Source organism: Rhinoraja longicauda, chromosome 3, assembly GCF_053455715.1.
Source record: "Rhinoraja longicauda isolate Sanriku21f chromosome 3, sRhiLon1.1, whole genome shotgun sequence".
Taxonomy (NCBI): Eukaryota; Metazoa; Chordata; class Chondrichthyes; order Rajiformes; family Arhynchobatidae; genus Rhinoraja; species Rhinoraja longicauda.
In genome coordinates this window covers 99015659-99040269 of record NC_135955.1, presented here as the reverse complement: position 1 = coordinate 99040269, position 24611 = coordinate 99015659, and the positions used below count along the sequence as shown (strand labels likewise).

At 42.5% G+C, this 24611-nt stretch overlaps 1 protein-coding gene across 1 annotated transcript in view; it reads left to right on the top strand.

Moving 5' to 3' along the window:
* Positions 1–24611, top strand: part of tent2 (terminal nucleotidyltransferase 2) — a 57279-nt gene that overhangs the window by 2677 nt on the left and 29991 nt on the right. The window contains 6 exon segments of the mRNA XM_078396739.1: positions 6885–7016; positions 12674–12732; positions 12735–12792; positions 14438–14554; positions 16099–16291; positions 20768–20882. Of these exon segments, the coding sequence (XP_078252865.1) occupies positions 6922–7016; positions 12674–12732; positions 12735–12792; positions 14438–14554; positions 16099–16291; positions 20768–20882 (637 nt within the window). The 5' untranslated portion in view covers positions 6885–6921.

Below are 24611 nucleotides of genomic sequence, written 5' to 3'. Positions count from 1 at the left end.
CTTGACTATGCTGCACTTCCTCAATAGCAAGAATGTCCTTCCTCAAATTCGGAGACCCAAACTGCACACAATACTCCAGGTGTGGTCTCACCAGGGCCCTGTACTACTGCAGAAGGACCTCTTTGCTCCTAAACTCCTCTCTTTATGAAGGCCAACATGTCATTAGCTTTCTTCACTGCCTTTTGTATACCTGTATGCTCACTTTCAATCACTGATGTACTGGGACACCCAGGTCTTGTTGTACTTCCCCTTTTCCTAACCTGACACCATTCAGGTAATAATCTGCCTTCCCATTCCTGCCTCCAAAGTGGATAACCTCACATTTATCCACATTACACTGCATCTGCCCACTCACCCAACCTGTCCAAGTCACTCTGCATCCTCATAGCATCCTCTTCACAGTTCACACTGCCACCCAGGTTTGTGTCATCTGCAAATTTGCTAATGTTATTTTTAATTCCTTCATCTAAATCATTAATGTATATTGTAAATAGCTGTGGTCCCAGCACCGAGTCTTGCTGCACCCCATAAGTCACGGCCTGTCTGAGAATTTTTGTTTTGTGTAGGGGTTCTTTATGTTGTAAAGGGATGTGCAGTTGTCTTTCAGATAGGATTCAGATTTGTGATGAATGCTCCTCTGGGTCAGAGGATGGTTTCCAACAGTGTTTTTCAGGGTCAGTACTAGACGTTTTTTTTTTACATAGACTTGTGTGCACTATAAGGACTTTGGCCTGCAAAATGGGTCCTTGGACAATCTCGTGTCTGGAGACTTTCTGATTTTCAAAATTTGCAGATGGTGCAAAACGGCTTTGACAGTCCAGAATCGCCTTCCAGAGGGAAGTGCTTCAAAGAGTTTGTGGCCAGGGTGAGAGGGGTCAGAGATGATCTTACCTGCTCGCTTCCTGGCCCTTGCAGTGTACAGTTTGTCAATGGGGGGAAGGTTGCAGCCAACAGCCTTCTCGGCTGATCGAACGATGCGCTGCAACCTCCCGATGTCATGCTTGGTGGCTGAGCCAAACCAGACCATGATGGAGAAGGTGAGGACAGACTCTATGATGGCCATATCGAATTGGACCATCATTGCCTGTGGCAGATTGTGTTTTCTCAGCAGCCGCAGGAAGTACATCTTCTGTTGGGCCTTTTTGACTGTGGAATTGATGATGGCCTCCCATTTAAGGTCCATGGAGATTTTTAAATTTAATTTAATTTAATTTTTTTAAATTTGTCATATGTAGGTTGGCACAGGGTCAACGGTACAATGAAATGTATTTGACAAGACAACGGGTCACCTCAGCAGTAATATTCCAAGGATAAATGAGATAAAAATGACATTAGTAAGATAAAAAGACAATATTAAAATAATCAACATATATGATGTGAAATGTGTTTATGAGTTCAGTGGCCTGATGGTAGAAACTGTTCTTAAGTCTGGTGGTACGCGCAGCCATACTCCTATATCATCTGCCTGACGGTAACAAGGAGAACAGCCTGCGTGCTGGGTCGCTATGGTCCTTGATGATGCTGTGTGCCTTCCGCAGGCACCGCCGGTAGAAAATGTCCTGAATGGCCGGGAGACAGTTGCCAGTGATGTGCTGTGCTGTCTTCACCACTCTCAGTAATGATTTGTGGCTGTGGGCAGAACAGTTCCCGTACCAGACTAATGCAGCCCGTCAGCAGGCTCTCGATGGTGCACCTGTGGACGTTTGTGAGGATGCTGCCGTTCATGCCAAACTTCCTCAGTCTTCTCAGGAAAAAGAGCCGCTGGCAGGCCTTCTTTGTTATTGTGTCCGTGTGCAGTGTCCAGGAAAGGTCCTCCGTGATGTGCACACCGAGGACCTTAAAGCTGCTAACCCTTTCAACCTCAGCATAACCGATGTGGATGGGTCCACTCCCCCGCTGCCTCCTGTAGTCCACGATCATCTCTTTAGTTTTGCTGACATTAAGAGAGAGGTTATTTTCCTGGCACCAGCTGTTTAGTGCCTTTACCTCCTCTCTGGAGGCCATCTCATTGTTGTCTGTGATGAGGCTGATGTTTGAGCTATGTTTAGCAGTAATGCGTGAACAGGGAGTACAGGAGAGGCGTGCACACAGCCCTGTGGTGTGCCTGTGTTGAGTTGAGATGATGGTTCCAAGGAACTTAAATGGCTCCACAGATGTGACTGTGGTGGTGTTGTTGATGGTGAGTGGGAATAGGGGAGGGGGAGCTCTCCTAAAGTCTACAATCAATTCCACTGTCTTAAGAGCATTGAGCTCCAGGTTGTTGTGATGGCACCAGGACGCCAGCTGCGTCGCTTCCCGTCTGTAGGCAGATTCCTCCGCATCCTGGATCAGTCCAATCAGGGTTGTGTCATCCGCAAACTTGAGGAGCTTGACAGACGAGTCTGAGGAGGTGCAGTCGTTAGTGTAGAGAGAGTAAAGGAGAGGAGAGAGTACGCAGCCTTGCGGTGCTCCTATGCTGAGGGTCAGTGGGTCCGAGATGTGCTTCACATGCTGCTTCCTGTCTGTCAGGAAGTTGGTGATCCACTGACAAGAGGGGTTCAGGCAGTCAACTGGGAGAGTTTGGAGTGTAGTAGCTCTGGCACAAATGCAGAGCTAAAATTCACAAACAAAATCCTTGCATGGGTCCCCTGTCGGTCTAGGTGCTGGAGGATGAAGTGCAGGCCTAGGTTGACTGCGTTATCCACTGATCTATTGGCCCGGTATGCAACCTGCAGGTGTTCAGCAGGGGGTTTGTGATATTTTTCAGCTGGGCCAGCATGTCTTTCGAGGGTCTTCATGATTATAGAGATCATGTGGGGCGCAGGGCGGTGATGTCACTCTGTGTTCCTTATTTGTGAGTGAGGAAGTTGGCAACCCTACTAATAGGGGACAAGGGCAGTCGGGGCCCACAGTGTTTGGGCCTACAGTGGCCCCCCGGGCCAAATACGATATTAGGCCCGGGGGGGGGGGGGGTGCTGTAGGCCCTGACACTCTAGGTTTCTGACATATTAGCTCCGGACAGTCTAGGTCCGGGGGCCGCCTAACGGAGGTTGCGTAGCAACCCGCCTGCCGGCCTGGGTGGCTACCATTGATGGAGCGGGAGCACGTGGCTGCTGGCTGGGTGAGGTCACATGGGGCGCGGGGGGGTGACGTCACCTTGTCCCGTATTTGGGAGTGAGAAAGTTGGCAACCCTAACGAAGGCCCAGTCTTTGCAGTCTGAAGTCAGGCTGTAAATGGGTGTGAATGCATTCAAGAGACAGCTAGATAGAGCTCTTAAGGATAGCAGAGTCGGGGGTATGGGGAGAAGGCAGGAATGGGGTACTGATTGAGAATGATCAGCCATGATCACATTGAATGGCGGTGCTGGCTCGAGGGGCCGAATGGCCTACTCCTGCACCTGTTGTCTATTGAAGTGGTGATTGAGGAGGGGTGGGTGGGGAAGGGCCTAGTCTTTGCAGACTGGAGTCAGGCTATAAGTAGGTGTGAAGTGGTGATTGGGGAAGAGTGGGTGGGGAAGGGTCCAGTCTTTGCAGACTGGAGTCAGGCTGTGAGTAGGTGTAAAGTGGTGATTGGGGAGGGGGAGAGGGTTATGTTAACCCTGGTTGTATAGGAAAATAACTGCAGATGCTGGTACAAATCAAAGGTATCACAAAAAGCTGGAGTAACTCAGCGGGTCAGGCAGCATCTCAGGAGAGAAGGAATGGGTGATGTTTAGGGACGAGACCCTTCAGTCTGAAGAAGGGGCTGGACCCGAATCGTCACCCATTCCTTCTCTCCTGAGATGCTGCCTGACCCGCTGAGTTACTCCAGCTTTTTGTGATACCTCCGATGTTAACCGTGGTACTCATTTCAATGAAATTTACTGCAAAGAGTTGTATCCCAGAAAGGCTAAGGTTACCATGGCAGGAAATTTCACCCATTAAATCAATCGGTTCCATTTGCTTGTTCTTTGCCCATAGCCCAATATATTTATTATATATAGGAAGTTCCTCCTACCCATATATTTATTTTTTGTGTATTTTGTTACCTTTGGAATTAATCTACCTCTACCACCCACTCTCTCTTACAACTTCATGATTTAAAATCTGATCACTTCTCAACCAACTATCCCAGCTTCTTGAATTAATAGATGTATGTAAAATCTCCCAGGAATCCAGGAATCATTCTGGTAAATTCCTTCTGCGCTTTCTTTAAGACCTTCATATTTCTCGTAATGTAATGCTCAGATCTGGATACAGTGCTCCAACCTGTTCAGCATTTAGTCAAGGTTCATCTTGATGTCATTGTTCTTGGACTTTATGGCTCCACATGTTGTCCAGATTCCTTTAATTAACCTACCTGCCATTTTCATTGATTTGTGTGCATTGACCCCCAGGTACTGGAACTAGACCGGCAAGCTCTGGGTTCAATGTTTGTTTTATAAAGGAGGACATCAGCCATGTCTTCCATATAAAGTTTTAGGTTAGTATTTGCAGCATTTACTTATTTTGAATCAGATTTCCAGCTTTTGCAAGTTTTAGCTTAAAAATTGATGCTTTTCCTTTTATTGATCTGAATGTTTCATGAATCAAAGTTGATAGTGCCTCTGTTTGGCTTTTGTCAGCACCAATAGATTGTTGCCTGTAGCTCCAAGTTCAAGCTTAAATTGGTGGTGTGTAATCGTGTAAATTGGGCCTAATTTCAAGTTTTGATTTAAAGAATTAGGATGGGGAACAAAAGATATGGCATTTGTACAGGAAGGTGTTGGTGAAATAAAAGATTAGCCACAATCTAATGTAATGAAGGACCAGATGCAGACAGATTAATTGTGTTAGTATTTTTTGTATTCTTAATCGTGCATCCGATCTGTTACTTAGGTCTTTGCCTTCCATGGGAAATAATGTTCTCTTCGTTCCCAGATTATAACCTTTTCCTTGTGCAGCAGAAATCTTTTATTATTATTATATGGGGTTTAATTCACAAATGCTTTTACATTCCTGACCAAGTCTGCCTTATTCAGTTGTTTGAAACTTCTCGAAATACCTATTTTTTGAAAAATAAAGTAGCAAGTGAAATCTGGTAACACCCGGAAACAGATTCTGATATTAAAAATGGAATGCCAAGGCACAAAAAGAAATTGAAACTTTGTTCAGTTCAGTTTATTGTCACGCTTATCCAGGTACAGTGAAAAGCTTTTGTTGCATGCTGACCAGTCAGCAGAAAGACAATACATGATTACAATCGAGCCATTTACAGTGTACAAATACATGATAAGGGAACTGAATCATCCTACCACAACTAGAGAGCAGCCCTGAACTGCTATCTATCTCATTGGTGACCCTCGGACATTCTTTGAAATGACTTTACTGGCTTTATCTTGCATGAAATGCTATTCCCTTATGTATCTGTACACTGTAAATGGCTCGATTGTAATCATGTATTGTCTTTCCACTGACTGGTTAGCATGCAACAAAAGCCTTTCAATGTACCTCAGTACACATGAAAATAAACAAAGTTTCAATTTTTTTCCGTGCCTCAGCATATAATTTTTAATAACAGTAGGAAAAAAAACTACAGATGCTGATTTAAATCGAACGTAGACACAAAATGCTGGAGTAACTCAGCGGATCAGGCAGCATCACAAAATGCTGGATTCTTATTATTTTATTCGCATTCAATTAGCATTCCTTCTCTCCAGAGATGCTGCCTAGCCCGCTGAGTTACTCCAGCATTTTGTGTCTACGTTTTTAATAACAGAATCTGTTTCCAGGTATTGCCAGATTTTAGACAATAGACAATAGGTGCAGGAGTAGGCCATTCGGCCCTTCGAGCCAGCACCGCCATTCAATGTGATCATGGCTGATCATTCTTTTGATCATGATTTTGCTTGCTACTTTATTTTAAACAATCTTTAAACCAAAGATGGCTTGCAGAAACTAGGAACTGCAGTTTACAAAAGAAGACACAGAGTGCTGGAGTAACTCAGGAGTAGCTTGTGTCTTTTATTGAGAGGTGAATCATTTATGCTTGCCTAATTAAGCAAGTCGAGTTATTGTTATATGCAAAGTGTTGAGGTCCAGGTACAATGAACATCTTGCCTGCAGCTGCATCGCGGGCACAGTGATTCAGACAATTCACAAAATATTAGTTATGCATAAATTCTAGAAGCAATGATAAAGGCTGAGCAAAAATGTGGTTAGTCTAGAACACAATTAGAAAATAAGTCCATGGTCGTGATGGTTCATTGTGTTCGGTTGCTGAGGTATAGTTAGTGTAGTGAAGGGCAGTTCAAGAACCTGATTGTTGTAGAAAAGTAGCTCTGATGTGGGACTTCAGGCTTCTGTACATTCTGCCTGATGGTAACAGTGAGAGGCCATGGCCCGTATCGTGGGGATCCTTGATGATAGATGCCGCGTTCATGTAGATGCCTTGAATGGTGGGGAGGCCTGTGCTCGAGATTGGCAAGGCTAAGCCTACTGCTGCTCTCTGCAGCATCTTGTGTTCCGATATGTTAGAATTTCCGTACCAGGACATGTTGCAGTCAGTCAGGATACTTTCTACAGTGCACCTGTAGAAATTTGCTAGAATATTCAGTGACATAACGAATCTATTTAAACTTGAGTCACTCTGCCTTGTGATTTATCTTTTTTTAGATTTAGCTCTTGGGGCTAAGGGAATCAAGGGATATGGGGGAAATGCCAGGACGGGGTACTGATTTTGGATGATCAGCCATGATCATATTGAATGGCGGTGCTGGCTCAAAGGGACGATAGCACCTATTTTCTATAGTTTTTTTGTTTCCCCTTTTCTTTCTTCCCCCTTTTTGAAAATCTCCACTGTGCGACATAATACTTTATTTGGCATGATATTTCATTAATTGTGAATTCGGCAATTGTTTTCACAATGTGTACTTTTTTTTTTCCAGGCCAAAGATTAAATGTTCACTTCAGATAAAGGAGAGCATGTTCCCTAATTCCATTCTGGGTCGTCCACCCTTCTCTCCTGCCCTCCTTACACAGCAACAGTTTATTAATGCTCACAACTTCAGGAATGCAACGTGAGTGCAGCAGGATTTCACTGATGGATCTTCTCATATTTTAATAGCCGGTGCACACATTTTAATTCACTTATTGTATTATGTCATTTTGTATGTGTTGTAGTTTGATAAGCATCAGAGCTTAAAATCTTTAAAACAGTGACAACAGATGATATTAGAAATTGCAAATTCTTTTGGTGACCAAAATGCTCAAAATATTGTTTAGTCATTTGGACAATAATTATTTATTTTAATTGAAGCTTGACTCATTCAGATTTTTGAGAGTGCATCTATAAACTCTACAATTTTGAAAAATAATGACTCATTTTGTTTGGTTATGCAAATGTCCTGTAGAAAGACGAGGTCAAGTCAATTGATATTTTTGAGACAGAGATAGACAGATTCTTGATTAGTGCAGGTGTCAGGGGTTATGGGGAGAAGGCAGGAAAATGGGGTTGAGAGGGGAAGATAGATCAGCCATGATCAAATGGTGGAGTGGACTTGATGGGCCAAATGGCTTGATTCTGCTCCTATCACTGTTGGAAAAAGCTCCAGTGTTGATTGAAATGATTAAATGATCACCTTTTGCCATTTACTAAGCTTTTTCCTGTCATATACGGATTAGCAATATTCTAATTTACGAAAGAGAGGGTAGCTAATGTGATTCTCTGCTGGTTTCTGGTTAAAGCAGTTAGATTTTAATATTATAGACAATAGGTGCAGGAGGAGACCATTCGGCCCTTTGAACCAGCACCGCCATTCAATGTGATCATGGCTGATCATTCTCAATCAGTACCCCGTTCCTGCCTTCTCCCCATACCCCCTGACTCCGCTATCCTTAAGAGCTCTATCTAGCTCTCTCTTGAATGCATTCAGAGAATTGGCCTCCACTGCCTTCTGAGGCAGAGAATTCCACAGATTCACAACTCTCTGACTGAAAAAGTTTTTCCTCATCTCAGTTCTAAATGGCTTACCCCTTATTCTTAAATTGTGGCCCCTTGTTCTGAACTCCCCCAACATTGGGAACATGTTTCCTGCCTCTGACGTGTCCAACCCCTTCATAATCTTATACGTTTCGAGAAGATCTCCTCTCATCCTTCTAAATTCCAGTGTATACAAGCCTAGTCGCTCCAGTATTTCAACATATGACAGTCCCGCCATTCTGGGAATTAACCTAGTAAACCTACGCTGCACGCCCTCAATAGCAAGAATATCCTTCTTCAAATTTGGAGACCAAAACTGCACACAGTACTCCAGGTGCGGTCTCACTAGGGCCGTGTACAACTGCAGAAGGGCCTCTTTGCTCCTATACTCAACTCCTCTTGGTATGAAGGCCAACATTCCATTGGCTTTCTTCACTGCCTGCTGTACCTGCATAGAAACATAGAAAATAGGTGCAGGAGTAGGCCATTTGGCCCTTCGAGCCTGCACTGCCATTCAATATGATCATGGCTGATCATCCAACTCAGTATCCCGTACCTGCCTTCTCTCCATACCCCCTGATCCCTTTAGCCACAAGGGCCACATCTAACTCCCGCTTAAATATAGTCAATGAACTGGCCTCAACTACCTTCTGTGGCAGAGAATTCCACAGATTCACCACTCTCTGTGTGAAAAAAAACGTTCTCATCTCGGTCCTAAAAGACTTCCCCCTTATCCTTAAACTGTGACCCCTTGTTCTGGACTTCCCCAACATCGGGAACAATCTTCCAGCATCTAGCCTGTCCAACCCCTTAAGAATTTTGTACGTTTCTATAAGATCCCCCCTTAATCTTCTAAATTCCAGCGAGTACAAGCCGAGTCCATCCAGTCTTTCTTCATATGCCATCCCAGGAATCAATCTGGTGTACCTTCTCTGTACTCCCTCTTATGGCAACAATGTATTTCCTCAGATTAGGAGACCAAAACTGTACGCAATACTCCAGGTGTGGTCTCACCAATGCCCTGTACAACTGCAGCAGAACCTCCCTGCTCCTATACTCAAATCCCCTCGCTATGAATGCCAACATACCATTCGCTTTCTTCACTGCCTGCTGCACCTGCATGCCTACTTTCAATGACTGGTGTACCACGACATCCAGGTCTTGTTGCATCTCCCCTTCTCCTAATCGGCCACCATTTAGATAATAGTCTGCTTTCCTGTTCTTGCCACCAAAGTGGATAACCTCACATTTATCCACATTATACTGCATCTGCCATGCATTTGCCCACTCACCTAACCTATCCAAGCCACATTGCAGCCTCCTAGCATCCTACTCACAGCTAACACTGCCCCCCAGCTTCGTGTCATCTGCAAACTTGGAGATGTTGCATTCAATTCCCTCGTCCAAATCATTAATATATATTGTAAATAGCTGGGGTCCCAGCACTGAGCCTTGCTGCCTCACTAGTCACTGCCTGCCATTCTGAAAAGGACCCGTTTATTCCTACTATTTGCTTCCTGTCTGCCAGCCAGTTCTCTATCCACATCAATACTGAGCCCACAATACTGTGTGCTTTACGTTTGCATACTAATCTCTTATGTGGGATCTTGTCGAAAGCCTTCTGGAAGTCCAGATATAACACATCCACTGGTTCTCCCTTATCCTCTCTACTAGTTACATCCTCGAAAAATTCTATAAGATTCGTCAGACGTGATTTACCTTTCAGTGACTGATGCACTAGGATACTCAGATCTCGTTGTACGTCCCCTTTTCCTAACTTGACACCATTCAGATAATACCCTGCCTTCCTATTCTTACCACCAAAGTGGATAACCTCACACTTATCCACATTAAACTGCATCTGCCATGCATCCGCCCACTCACACATCCTGTCCAAGTCACCCTGCAACCTCATAGCATCTTCCTCACAGTTCACACTACCACCCAGCTTTGTATCATCTGCAAATTTGCTAATGGTACTTTTAATCCCTTCATCCAAGTCATTAATGTATATTGTAAATAGCTGCGGTCCCAGCACCGAGCCTTGCGATACCCCACTAGTTACTGCCTGCCATTCTGAAAGGGACCCATTTATCCCCACTCTTTGCTTTCTGTCTGTCAACCAATTTTCTATACATGACAGTACCCTACATCCAATACCATGTGCTCTAATTTTGCCCACTAATCTCCTATGTGGAACCTTGTCAAAGGCTTTCTGAAAGTCAAGGTACACCACATCCACCGGCTCTCCCCTGTCAATTTTCCTAGTTACATCCTCAAAGAGTTCCAGAAGATTAGTCGAGCATTATTTCCTCTTCGTAAATCCATGCTGACTCGGAACAATCCTGTTACTAATATCCAAATGCTCCGCCATTTTGTCTTTTATTATTTACTCCAGCATCTTCCCCACCACTGATGTCAGACTAACTGGTCTATAATTTCCCGTTTTCTCTCTCCCTCCTTTCTTAAAAAGTGGGACAACATTAGCTACCCTCCAATCCATAGGAACTGATCCTGAATCTATAGAACATTGGAAAATGATCACCAATGCGTCCACAATTTCTAGCGCCACCTCCTTAAGTACTCTGGGATGCAGACCATCAGGCCCTGGGGATTTATCAGCCTTCAGTCTCATCAGTCTACTCAACACCATTTCCTGCCTAATGTGGATTTCCTTCAATTCCTCTTTCACCCTAGGATCTCTGGCCACTAGAACATCTGGGAGATTGCTTGTATCTTCCTTAGTGAAGACAGATCCAAAGTACCGGTTCAACTCGTCTGCCATTTCCTTGTTCCCCATAATAAATTCCCCCGCTTCTGGTGAAGGGACCCTCATTTGCCTTGACTATTCTTTTCCTCTTTACACACCTAAAAAAGCTTTTACTATCCTCCTTTATATTATTGGCTATTTTACCCTCGTACCTCATCTTTTCTCCCCATATTGCTTTCTTAGTCATCTTCTGTTGCTCTTTAAAAGAGTCCCAATCCTCTGGCTTCCCACTCTTCTTTGCTTTGTTGTACTTCTTCTCTTTTATTTTTATGCTGTCCTTGACGTCCCTTGTCAGCCATGGGTGCCTCTTACTCCCCTTGGAATCTTTCCTCCTCTTTGGGATAAATTGATCCTGCAACTTCTGCATTATTCCCAGGAATACCTGCCTCATGCCTCTGTAATCCCCTTTGCTATACTGTAATACTAACACTTTCGATTTACCCTTCTCCCTCTCAATTTGTAGAGTAAAACTTATCATATTGTGATCACTGCATCCTAATGGCTCTTTTACCTCGAGTCCCCTTATCAGATCAGGTTCATTACACAACACTAAACCCAGAATTGCCTTCTCCCTAGTAGGCTCCTGTACAAGCTGTTCTAAGAATCTATCTCGTAGACACTCCACAAACTCTCATTCCTGGGGTCCATTACCAACCTGATTTTCCCAGTCTACCTGCATGTTGAAATCTCCCATAACCTCCGTGGCATTACATTTGCGACATGCCAATTTTAGCTCCTGATTCAACTTGCACCCTATGTCGAGGCTACTGTTTGGGGGCCTGTAGATAACTCCCATTAGGGTCTTTTTACCCTTACAATTCCTCATTTCTATCCATACTGATTCTACATCTCCTGATTCTATGTCACCCCTTGCAAGGGAGTGAATATCATTCCTCACCAACAGAGCGACCCCACCCCCTCTGCCCACCTGTCTGTCTTTTCTATATGTTGTGTACCCCTGAATATTCAGTTCCCAGCCCTGGTCCTCTTGTAGCCATGTCTCAGTGATTCCCACATCATACTTGCCAATGTCTAACTGAGCCTCAAGCTCAACCACTTTATTTCTTATACTTCGCGCATTTAAATACAACACTTTAATTTCGGTATTCACCTCCCCTCTCACACCGGTCACAATTGGCCCTGACCTTACTCTCTTATCCCTTCTAGAACTTCCCTCCCCATTCATTCGAGAGTCCTTTGCAATTTCTCCTGTATTCGCTTCCCCTTTAACTCCATCTTCATATTCCCAGTTTGTCAACCCCTCCCCCCCACAATTCTCAATATAGCTTGCATAGAATTAGAATGTCCAAAGACAGAAACAAGCCATTCAGTTAAATAGTTCCATGCAGGAGTTTTAGCCACTGTCTTTAATCATTTGATATGTGAGCTGCCAGTGTGTTCCCTTCTCCATACGCATATATAGCCTTCCTCAGAAGAACAGCAACGTGCTGTTAATTCCCACCACTTTCCAGGTGCAGAATTTTTCTCCTGAATTTCCTTTTGGCTTTGCTGCCCTTTGGAGCAAATGGAAATGTTTTCGTGTATGTGCTATAAAAATCTCATGATTTTAAGTTTTGTATGTCTTTTAGCCTTCTCTTTTCAAGAGCAGGGCAGCTAGACGTTCATTTTTTTCCTGATAGAAGCAGCTTTGCGATTTGCAACCCATCGTTGTTAGCAAACATAACAGATAAACCTACTTGATGTTTTTGTTGCCTTACTTACTAATCTTCCTGCTGCAGATGCATTGTCTGTGAAAGCATTGGTAGGAGTGATCACTATACAATTTTTGTGGAGATAAATTCCTATCTCCAGACAGCGGACACCCACTGCTGTGTTCTACGGCACCACTAATGTTCTAACTGGGATAAAGTCTGATTTATCCATGCATCCATGAAACATTGTGGACCATTAGCAGTAGAAATGCCCACCATAGTCTGAAATCTGATAGTCTGACACTTTCCTTACTGGCATTTCATTCAAACCAGTAGATCGCCTCTGGTTCAATGTGGAATAATGAAGGACATACTGAGAGCAATGTCAGGCAGATTGAAAAATGGGATGCCAATCTGATGAGGCTGCAACAAAAAGATGATGGCTGTTGGAGGTCAGTCATCCCAATGACAAGACATGGTCTGTACGAATTTCACAAGGCAATATCCTATGCCTATTCATCATCCACTGCTTCATTAACCTTCCATCTGGTCAGAATTGGGAACATTTGCTGACAATTGCACAATGTTTCATTCCAGTGCAACTTCTCAGGAAATACAACAGTCCATGCCTGCATGTTGCAAAATCCAGATACCACAGCAACTTGGGTTGATAAGTCTCAAGTGATATACATACCACAAAAGTGCTTGGCAGTAACCATCTCCAAGACGAAAGTGTAACTGTTGATGTTTAATGGCAGTAGCGTTGCAAACCTTCCCATTATCTGAAGGTTACAATGGACCAGAATCTCAAGTGGTCTAGACTCATAAATACTCATAAAGCTGAACAAGCAGACTGGGTGTTATTTGATGGGTAACACACCTACCACCCCAAAGTTTTCACACTGTACACAAGGCTCAAATCAGGAACACTGGAATAATCTTGATTGGATAGGAGAGGCTCAAATTATATAAAAGACGCCTGACAAGGAAAACATTCTGCCTGATTGGTACCTCGTGTACCATCCTAAGTATTCATTCCATTTACCATGTTGCACTGTAACTGCAGTGCATCAAGATAAGAAATAAAAGGTCTACATAACCTCCAGAGATGGCTCTGAAATTAGACATCTGAAGGATAACTTTATCTAAAATAGACACAAAAGGTGGGAGTAACTCGGCGGGTCAGGCAGAATCTCTGGAGAAAAAGAATAGGTGTCTTGCCAGGCCGAGACCCTTCCTCAGACTATCTCAACACCATTTTCCTGGCCAATTTTCTGTATGCCTTTAATTCCAAATACAGGTGCTCCTCAGCTTCCGGTGGGGTTCCGTTCCGAGAAACCCATCGGAAACTGAAAGAATTGTAAGTCGAAATGCATTGAAAATCCGCGATCATGTGCCCGGAAGTGAACGGCGGTTCGCTACGGGTCACTGCCATTTGTACCTTCGCAAAGTCGAACTATCGCAAGTCGAACCATCGTAACCCGGGGAAGTACCTTTTTGTGTGGATCTTGACCTTGAATGAAGTAAATTGATTAAATGTACATGAATGAACATCCACAGCTCTCCGGGCTAGAAATTTCTTAAGATTCAGAACCCTCTAAATGAAAAACGAAATCTTAGTGACCCTAATTGTCCTAAACACCCAACGCTGTTTTCTTGGGATTTTGCCCCGAAGTACTCAGGCCACTGGCCATGAGAGCAACCACACAGCATCCATCCCTTAAGAATCTTATGCTTATAGCTGCCTTGCCTAGGCTTTATTCTCTACATTTTTTAAAATGTAATTTATTTGTTAAGGTCTGGCTAGGCGTTCAACCTTTCTGATTAGAACAATGAGTTCTGTCTCTGAATTTCTACTGTATTCTTGAAGCACGAATTTGTTTAATAATAATTTTTGCATTAATATCTATATGATTGATAGATCAATGAGATGTAATTGTTAGAACAATTGGATGTAATGCATGCACCTTCTCTCAGAACAGCTGGGTTTGTGTAAAACAGAGGAGACATATGCCCTTTGGTTATTTCTTTAATTTCAAAACATTCTTTAAGTCTGTAAGTAAATGCCAATAAATTTTTTTAATGACTTATTTGCAGCCTTTCTTCTGGTACCATCGTGACAGGAGTAGTTACTCCGCAATCACCACACCTGTGGCCCTTCAGCAATCTGTGTCCTGTTTTTTCACCGGTTCTGGCCAGTAATCTTGGCAGGAAGTAAGTCTTGTTCAGTCTGTATAAAACAGATTTTTTTTAAAAGCATTTATTGCAAATAAACTGTGCTTTTCACTGATGATGACTCTGAAGATACGGGATTGTGGATCTGGGAGAGTTATGGCAAATGCCTGAGAATATGTCTCTGAGTCTGGAAGTAAGGGGGCTGAAGCATCAGGGAAGGAGATTAAAAGTGAATCCAACAGTAATATCACACGAGACAAAACTGAGACGTTCTATTGAATGCACACAGTGTATCATTTGATAACTCCAGGATTCTTATTGTTCATGAAATCTCATCTGCTGGAGGAGTCTGAGCTCTATGTTTAAATATTGAATAAAGAAATCTTTGTGGCATTGAGAAGGGAAGAGGTACTTGGAGCATCAATTGAGTTGAAGTGAAGAATAGAAAATAGCAATTGTGCTGCTGCAGGTGTGCTGTGGATGACCAAAGGGAGACCAAAGAGTATACACTTAGGCTATTTCTGATAAGTATAAAAGCAATACGGCAGTAAGGGTGGTTTTCAAAGATCTTAAAATTCGTAAAAGAGCACAGAAAATCATAATGTTTTCCAGTGAAACGTTTAGAAAGTAGCCAGCAAACCCAGCTAAGGCAGTTCTCTAATTTTGTTCTGGGGGTTGAACCTAGGCAGCTGGAAGTGGTCAACAATGGGAGAGCATTTTCGTTAGTTCAGCATTTGCGGTAAAAGATGGTTAGAGTCCAGGACTAATATCTTCCACAAAGAAAGAGTGCCCCGTTCAAATCTGAAGTCCCGTCAAGCAAACAAAAACACATGCTGAATTTGGAGAGTTCATTATTGCAGAGAGCATTGTGGTGCAAAGCACGTTAGGATGGCAGGGAAAAGGCTTGAAATAAATGTTGGTAAATAAAATCAAGGAAAACCCACAAAAGTGAAAGGGAGCAAGATAACTAAGGAAAGGGGATGGTCCGATGGAGATCCAAAAAAGATGATCTCTGTGTAGAGATTAAAGACTTGGAGATTAAAATATGATTCTCATTGAATACTTTCCTGGTGTTCTTGTCATTCACCTTGTTGCACATGGAATGTTCAAGATGATGATAAATGCCATAGCATTAGTCATTGTTTTCAAGTTAAATCTCATTACATCTGAAGTGCATTTTCAGGCCTTCCATTAATATGAGGAGACTTTTGAACTTCATTGGCATAGGTTTAGTTTTAAATGTCAGTTTTAATAATTTGATGCGCAAGAAATCTAATTAGATTTTAAGGGAGCCTGAAACTAGAGGGCATATCCAAGGTGAGAGGCGAAAGATATAAAGGAGTCCTGAGGGGCAACTTTTTCATTTAGTGGGTGGAGGGTATGTGGGACAAGGTGCCGGAGGAAGTGATAATGGTGGATATAATTATAATGTTGAACAGATATTTGGACAGGTACTTGATAGAAAAGGCATGGTCTGATATCAGGTCAACGGAAGCAAATGGGACTAGCTCGTCAGGAACTAGGTTGGCAAGTTGGGACGAGGGACTTTTTCCATGTTGTTAACTCTATGACTTCAATTACAGACGAAGAAGTGATGACCAGAGTAGTCCTTATGAAGTTAAGCGCCAGCGGTTTCAGTCTCCACCTACTCAACCATCTGGCAGATCAGTGCCTTTTCTAGTTGACCACAGGAATTCGGTACCTTCACCTGGAATTTCATCTCTGCTTCCACTCACAGATTATCCACAAAACTCTCTCAAAGGGACTGGAGATAAGGTATTGATTGACTAATAAACATTTTAATGACATGTTACTCAATATCGAGCAAGATTGTACCTGAGCAAAAAACTAAAGTGCTGGAAGAACTACTAGGCGTGTCAGGCAGCATCAGAATGAAGAAGGGTCCCAACCTGAAACATCGCGTGTCCATTCCCTCTCCAAATACTGCCTGATGCGCTGAGTTCCTCCAGCACTTTGTGTTTTGCTCCGGATTCCAGCATCTGCAGTTTCTTACATCAGCGTTGTACTAGAATTGACTGGGAGGTATTGACATATTTTGGAACATTGCATTCTACAGTTTGATGTAAATGGAACCTTTGATGTACGAATGATCGTAACGTTTTGCAATGTGTCTTTGGTAAACAAAATTCTATTTTCAATTAGTGTAGTTTAGATTAAAACCAGGCTTATTCTAATCTATTAATTTTACCTTAAAGGTAATTAAAAAAATTCTGGAAGTATTCAAGTCAGGAAATACTGTTTGTGGAGAGAGAAGATTAGTTGTAATGTTTGAAATTATTGTTCCTTCATAGGCACTACGAGGAAATATTAGATATAAATCACATTTTGATGTGCAGAGAAAGGGTAAAGAAATTCTATGAAAGAATGTGAAAGACATTAAATGAAAACAGATATTAAATGACTTGGGTAATAAAATAAGAAAGGGCAGGAGGTGTCAGTGGGAAAAGCAGAATTAAAACCGGAGTTGATAAGTTCAGAAGGACTAACTGGGAGGCTTTGTCCCTCAAACTGACATTGAGTTTTATTAGATTGATGTAGGGGAGTGATAACAGAAATTAGAGTGGGAGTTTGCAGAAGTGGCAATAAACCAAGAAGCTGTTGGAGATTAAAACAAATTGATGCTATAACATAAGATCATAAGTGATAGGAGCAGAATTAGGCCATTCGGTCCTTCAAGTCTACTCCGCCATTCAATCATGGCCGATCTATCTCTCCTAACCCCATCCTCCTGCCTACTCCCCATAACCTCTGACACCTGTATTAATCAAGAATCTGTCTATCTCTGCCTTAAATATATCCACTGACTTGGCCTCCACAGCCTTCTGTGGCAAAGAATTCTACAGATTCACTGCCCTCTGACTGAAAAGCTGATATGAGCGATGATACTTCAAGTTGCAGGTGCAAGATTGGGGAAAATACAGTTATTGATTTTAATATTTTAAAATGCCCACACTTATTGTGACTAAAGGATATTTGATTTGTTTCACTACCATCCTTGTTTTAAAATTGAGAAGAAAATATCTATTCTTTAGCCAGAGGGCGGTGAATCTGGAATTCATTGCCACAGACAGTGGTAAAGACCAAGTCATTATGTATTTTTAAAACAGACATTGATAGGTTCTTAATTAGGGAGGGTGCAAAGATTACGGAGAGTAGGAAGGAGAAAGGGGTTGATACCCTTCACCAAAACCTGGACTACCTCTTGCTTTTGTTAAAATATCTTAAAAAGTGTCTCTCATTTGCCACTACCTTTCCTAACACTGAATTTTTATGACATCCATTACTGAAAGGTCTTTTAATTGAAGACTTCCCAAGCTCCCTTCCAGGCTCAACATGCTAAATTTATTTAATCCTAATTAAGACTGTCTTATAAAATTAGACTTGTGGGGCAGCACAGTAGCACAGCTGATAGAGCTGCTGTCTTGCCAGAGACCCAGGTTCAATCCTGACCTTGGGTACTGTGTGGAATTTGCACGTTCTCCCTGTTAATGCGTGCGTTTCCTCTGGGTACTCCTGGCTTCCTCCCATATCCTCCCAAAGACGTGCGGGTTTATAGGTTAATTGGCCTCTGGAAAAATGCCCAAGTGTATAGAGATTGAATGCGAAAGTGAGCTACATAGAACGTTTACATAGAACATAGAGTGTTTGAATGGGTGATTGATTATCAGTAAGGACGGTGCGCAGAAGAGCCTATTTCATAGAAACATAGAAAGTAGGTGCAGGAGTAGGCCATTTGGCCCTTCAAGCCAGCACCGCCATTCAATGTGATCATGGCTGATCATCCACAATCAGTACCCCGTTCCTGCCTTCTCTCCCTATCCCTTGATTCCGCTAGCCCTAAGAGCTCTATCTAACTGTCTTTTGAATGCATCCGGTGAATCGGCCTCCACTGCCTTCTGAGGCAGAGAATTCCATAAATTCACAACTCACTGAATGAAAACGTTTTTCCTCATCTCAGTTCTAAATGGCCTACCCCTTATTCTTAAACTGTGGTTCTGGACTCTCCCAACATCGGGAACATGTTTCCTGCATCTAGCGTGTTCAATCCCTTAATAATTTAATATGTTTCTATAAGATCCCCTCTCATCCTTCTAAATTCCAGTGAATGCAAGCCCATTCGCTCCATTCTTTCATCATATGACAGTCCCGCCATCCCAGGAATTAACCTCGTGAACTTACGCTGCACTCCCTCAAGAGCAAGAATCCCCAAATTAGGAGACCAAAACTGCACACAACACTCCAGGTGTGGTCTCACCAGTGCCCTGTACAACTGCAGAAGGACCTTTTTGCACCTTTACTCAAATCCTCTCATTTTGAAGGCCAACATGCCATTGGCTTTCTTCACTGCCTGCTGTACCTGCATGCTTGCTTTCAGTGACTGATGCACAAGGACAGCCAGGTCTTGTTGCACGTCCCCTTTTCCTAATCTGACACCATTCAGATAATCTGCCTTCCTGTTCTTGCCACCAAAGTGGATAACCTCACATTTATCCACATTTTACTGCACCTGCCCACTCAACCAACCATCCAAGTCACCCTGCATCCTCATAGCATCCTCTTCGCAGTTCACACTGCCACCCAAGTTTGTGTCAACTATAAATTTACTAATGTTACTTTTAATTCCTTCATCTAAATTATTAATATATATGGTAAATAGCTGTGGTCCCAGCACCGAGCCTTGCTGCACCCCACTTGTCACTGCCTGCCATTCTGGTTTCCTGTCTGCCAACCAATTTTCTATTCATGTCAGCAGTACCCTACCCCCAATATCATGTGCTCTAATTTTTCCCACTAATCTCCAGAGTGGAGCTCATCTGAGGCTTTCTGAAAGTCCAGATACACTACATCTACTGGCTCTCCCTTATCCATTTTACTTGTTACATCCTCAAAATTCCATAAGATTAGTCAAGCAAGATTTCTCCTTCATAAATCCATGCTGACTTGAACCGATCCTGTTACTGCTATCCAAATGTGCCACTATTGCATCTGGAAGATGACTCCAGCATCTTCCCCACCAGTCAGGCTAACTGGTCTAAAATTCCCTGTTTTCTCTCCCCCTCCTTTCTTAAAAAGTGGAATAACATTAGCTATCCTCCAATCCACAGGAACTGATCCAGAATCTATAGAACATTTGAAAATGATCACCAATGCATCCACGATTTCTAGAGCCACCTCTTTGAGTACCCTGGGATGCAGACCACCAGGCCCTGGGGATTTATCAGCCTTCAGTCCCATCAGTCTACCCAACACCATTTCCTGACTAATGTGAATTTTCTTCAGTTCCTCCGTCACCCTAGATCCTCTGTCCCCTAGTACCTCTGGGAGATTGTTTGTGTCTTCCTTAGTGAAGACAGAAACAAAGTACCTGTTCGACGACTCTGCCATTTCCTTGCTCCCCCATAATAAATTCACCTGTTTCTGTCTTCATTTCCACGTGGTCTCTAAGTAAACTAAACTATGTATGTTTTATAAAAGGCCCACAATTTGCAATAAGTAGCATGAGGTAGAGCTGGGACAGTTAAAACTGAAGATTGAACTAAACAATCTTTGTTCTGTTGTAGAGTTGAAATATCAAATTGGGTTTAAGAAGGACACGGGTGGCAATCGATTAATTCGGTTTGAAACAGCAACTGGAGGAAAGTTATTAGAAAAGTCGGGAAATACAATTATAATCAGGAGGACAAGGAATACGTCATGGTTGTAGGCAGATAATATGATGAGTAACTTTGGTTAGGGTTACCTTGGTGCAGTGGGAAAGTTGGAATTCTGATTGGAACATTTGGGCAGTGATATGTAAGGGTCAAAGATGTACATGGGAAGAAACAGCATTTTGGATTGACATCTGTAAAGAAATAATATGGTTGTATAATTGTGATGTCCTTTGCCAGTAAAAGTTCACTTTAAAAAAAATCAGAATGCCATATTTGTATTAGATATCTTTGCATTATCACAATTACATCCAATAATCTTTGTTTTTGAACTGGATCCTTTTGTTCTGAGCCTTACAGTCCAATAGAAATGTGCATAGGATTTTTAAAGTTTACTACATTATGGTAAAGTGTATTTGAAAAGTTCTAGAAATTATTTGCAAGGATCGTTATGCCAGTTCTTTAATCACTGTGATAGAACGTAGGCAGTTTAAAATAAAATACTTGCAATAATTGCATTTTAAGATTAAATGTCTTGTGGTTATGTGGATGTACAATTCAACATTTAAAGGTTTGATTGCAGCTGAGCCAACAAATTTTGGACCTCTTCTGTAACTGTCAACAACAGACGATTGATCTCGAGAAAAAGGATCTATGCCGCACACAGATCCAGAGAGAAATTCAGCGACTATTTCCGCGTAAGTTAAACTACTGGCTGTTGGTTCATTGACCTGTATTTTCAATCTGAAGTACAGGGAGTGCTATTTTGTTATTAGGAAGCCAAGATATGAGTTTAACATATGATAATACATTCTGTAATTTCTTCTTTCCCACATGGATCAATTATAATCATGTATTGTCCTTCCGCTGACTGGTTAGCACACAATAGAAGCTTTTCACTGTACCTCGGTACACGTGATAATAAACTAACTAAACTGTGGTCGGTCTGATTGAAGGGTTGAGGGCTTTTTGGGAAGAAAGTCCAATTGTGCGGACAAACTAACTCTCTAAGAATAAGGAAGACACTAAGTGCTCGAGTAACTGCGGGTCTGGCAACGTCTCTGGAGAACATGATAGGTGACGTTCCGGGTCGGGATCCCTCCTCAGACTATAGAGGTTGGGGTGGAGTCGGAATATGTGATCATGAGAATGGAGGTAGCAGGTGTTGGTTAGTCATAGTGATACAGTGTGGAAACAGGCCCTTCGGCCTAACTTGCCCACTCCGGCCAACAAAGTCCCAGCTACACTCGTCCCACATGCCTGCGCTTGGTCCATATCCCTCCAAACCCGTCCTATCCATGTACCTGTCCAACTGTCTCTTAAACAATGGGATAGTCCCAGCCTCTACTACCTCCTCGGGCAGCTTATTCCATACACCCACCACCCTTTGTGTGAAAAACCTACCCCTCGGATTCCTGTTAAATCTTTTCCCCTTCACCTTGAACCTATACCCTCTGGTCCTCGATTTGCTACTCTGGGCAAGAGACTCTGGTACATCTACCTGATCTATTCCTCTCATAATTTTGTACACCTCTATAAGATCCCCACTCATCCTCCTGCGCTCCATGGAATAGAGACCCAGCCTACTCAACTCCTCTCTATACCTCACACCCTCTCGTCCTGGCAACATCCTCGTAAATCTTTTCTGAACCCTTTCAAGCTTGACAATATCTTTCCTATAACATGGTGCCCAGAATTGAATACAATATTCTAAATGCTGTCTCACCAACGTTTTATACAACAGCAACATGACCTCACAACTTGTCTGGGTTGTGTTCCATTGAGGGTCCATTGGCAGAGTACTTGGTTATCTGGTAGCAGATGAACACAGGCACTGCTCTTAGTGAGTAACTTGGTAGTCTGGAACAGTGCTTCTTAAACTGGTGAATGGTTCACCCAAGGGTGAATGACTTGATATATATAAAATTATGCACGAGGGAGAATAAGACAAAAATTACCTAAAAACATAAAGTTTAGCCGGGGGGTGAATGGAATTTTGTGATAAAGACTCAAGGGTGAATGAGTTTAAGAAGCACTGGTCTGGAAGACATGTTTCCACTCCTCTTGGCAGATCAGTGCTTTAAAAGCGATTAATTACCTCAGAGATTTGGCTCTTCTCGCCTCCTTTCACCTGAAGGATTCCCGAGACACTAAAAACTAGTTAAAAAATATATGATTCCAAGACAATTGGGTCCCAATATAAATGACTGGCACATCTGCTGCGATCAATTTGGTCAAATACCTCACCCTACAGCTGTTAAAACTAGAAATATGTGTACTGTGTTCCTTTTAGATTTTTAACTAATTAATTTAATCTAATTTTACTAATTACCTGGCATGGGAGGTGGGCGGCGGAAAGAGCAAAGGAAGACCCAGTGGAGGGAGGGGGAGGGAGGGGGCGGGGTGCAGAACAAAGGACCTGGCGTGGGATACTGGAATACTTTGTAACTTTGTCCCCCGCCATTTATGCGGTGTCTCTGGATACTTGGGTATGCAAAACAAAGAATTTCACTGTGACTCATCACAGATGACAGACTATTCATTCATCATTGAAGGTATTTATTCACAAAATGCTGGAGTAACTCAGCAGGTCAGGCGGCATCTCAGGAGAGAAGGAATGGGTGACGTTTCGGGTCGAGACCCTTCTTCAGATTTTCATCATTTAACTTCTAATCAGAACACTGGTTTGGGGATTTCAGGTGCACCCCACATTTTGGTTTGACATTAATCGGTAAATGCATATCCATCCTTTAATCAAGACACTTTTCCCCATTAAAGGAGAATCTTGAGAACAGTGTCCCCTGCAAACCTCCAAGTCAAATAAAAGTGCTTCATCATCTGCGTATAACTGTTTGGCAGCATAATGTCGAAATTGCAGGATAAACAGGCAGAACTCCAACTGTTCTTCCAGCAACATGGGTTTAAATCTATTTGTGGCAGATAGGGAATTTAAACTGTTTTAAAATATAAAGGTGTCGACCTGATCTATTCCTCTCGTGATTTTGTATTCCTCTGTGAGATCACACCTCATCCTCCTGCACTCCAAGGAATAGAATTCTAACCTGCTCAACCTCTCCCTCTAGCTCAGGCCCACGAGTCCTGGCAACATCCTCATAAATCATCTCTGCACCCTTTCCAGCCAGACAACATCCTTCCTATAACATGGTGCCCAGAACGGAACACAATATTCTAAATGCGGCTTCGCCAACATCTTGTATAACTGTAGCATTACCTCCCAACTTTTGCACTTGCATAATCTTGGTTTAACATCTTGTCTGAAAGATTTGTGACCCATTGCATCAAGGCTCTCACTTAGACCTAAGTGCTGAAGGAATTGCCTTAATGATAGTAGATATTAGTAACCCAGAATGCCTAGGTTCAAACTTGTGATGTTCATATTAATGTCATAAATACTGATTACATAAAGTTTAATTTTCTCTTTAAAAACAAAATAAAGCTAGTTTATTTATTTTTTTCTCTTTGTGAGATTTATGCCTTGAATAATTGATGTCTTAATCAGGAAGTTGCAGCTGAAAATGCACCATTTATCCATGTGTATTTAGACTTTGATTTTCTGCCAGGAACCAGAATGCTGAAACCATGGAAATCATACTGACCATGAGGGAGTGGGAACCCTCTTTACCTTAATTAAAGTACTGCTTTAATTTTTTTAAACAATTTTTCTTTTAGACATCAATTATTAATCCAAGGTAGACACAAAATGCTGGAGTAACTCAAAAGGACAGGCAGCATCACTGGAGAGAAGGAATGGGTGATTTTTCAGGTCGAGACCCTTCTTCAGAATTATTAATCCACATTTGGCATGTCATGTTTCAGAACATGTGAAGGATTTATAATGGGACATTACTGATGTCATGTAAATTGTGTAATACTGTTGCATTTGTCTCCTTGACCTTTAACTCTGTAGGCTGGATAATTGCTTTACACTATTACATGCCCCATTGTAGAAACATAGAAAATAGGTGCAGCAGTTAGGCCATTCGGCCCTTCGAGCCAGCACCGCCATTCAATATGACCATGGCTGATCATTCACAATCAGTACCCCATTCTGGCTTTTTCCCCATTTCCCTTGATTCCCTTGGCCCTAAGAGCTAAATCTAACTCTCTTGAAAACATCCAGTGAATTGGCCTCCACTGCCTTCTGTGGCAGAGAATTCCACAGATTCACAACTCTTTGGGTGAAAAAGCTTTTCCTCATCTCGTCCTAAATGGCCTACCCCTTATTCGTAAACTGTGACCCCCTGGTTTTGGACTCCCCCAACATCGGGAACAGCAAAAGCACACCCAGGTTTTGTTGCACCTCCCCTTCTCTTAATCTGATATCATTCAGATAATAATCTGCCTTCCTGTTCTTGCCACCAAAGTGGATAACCTCGCATTTATCCATAGGTGCAGGTATACTAGAA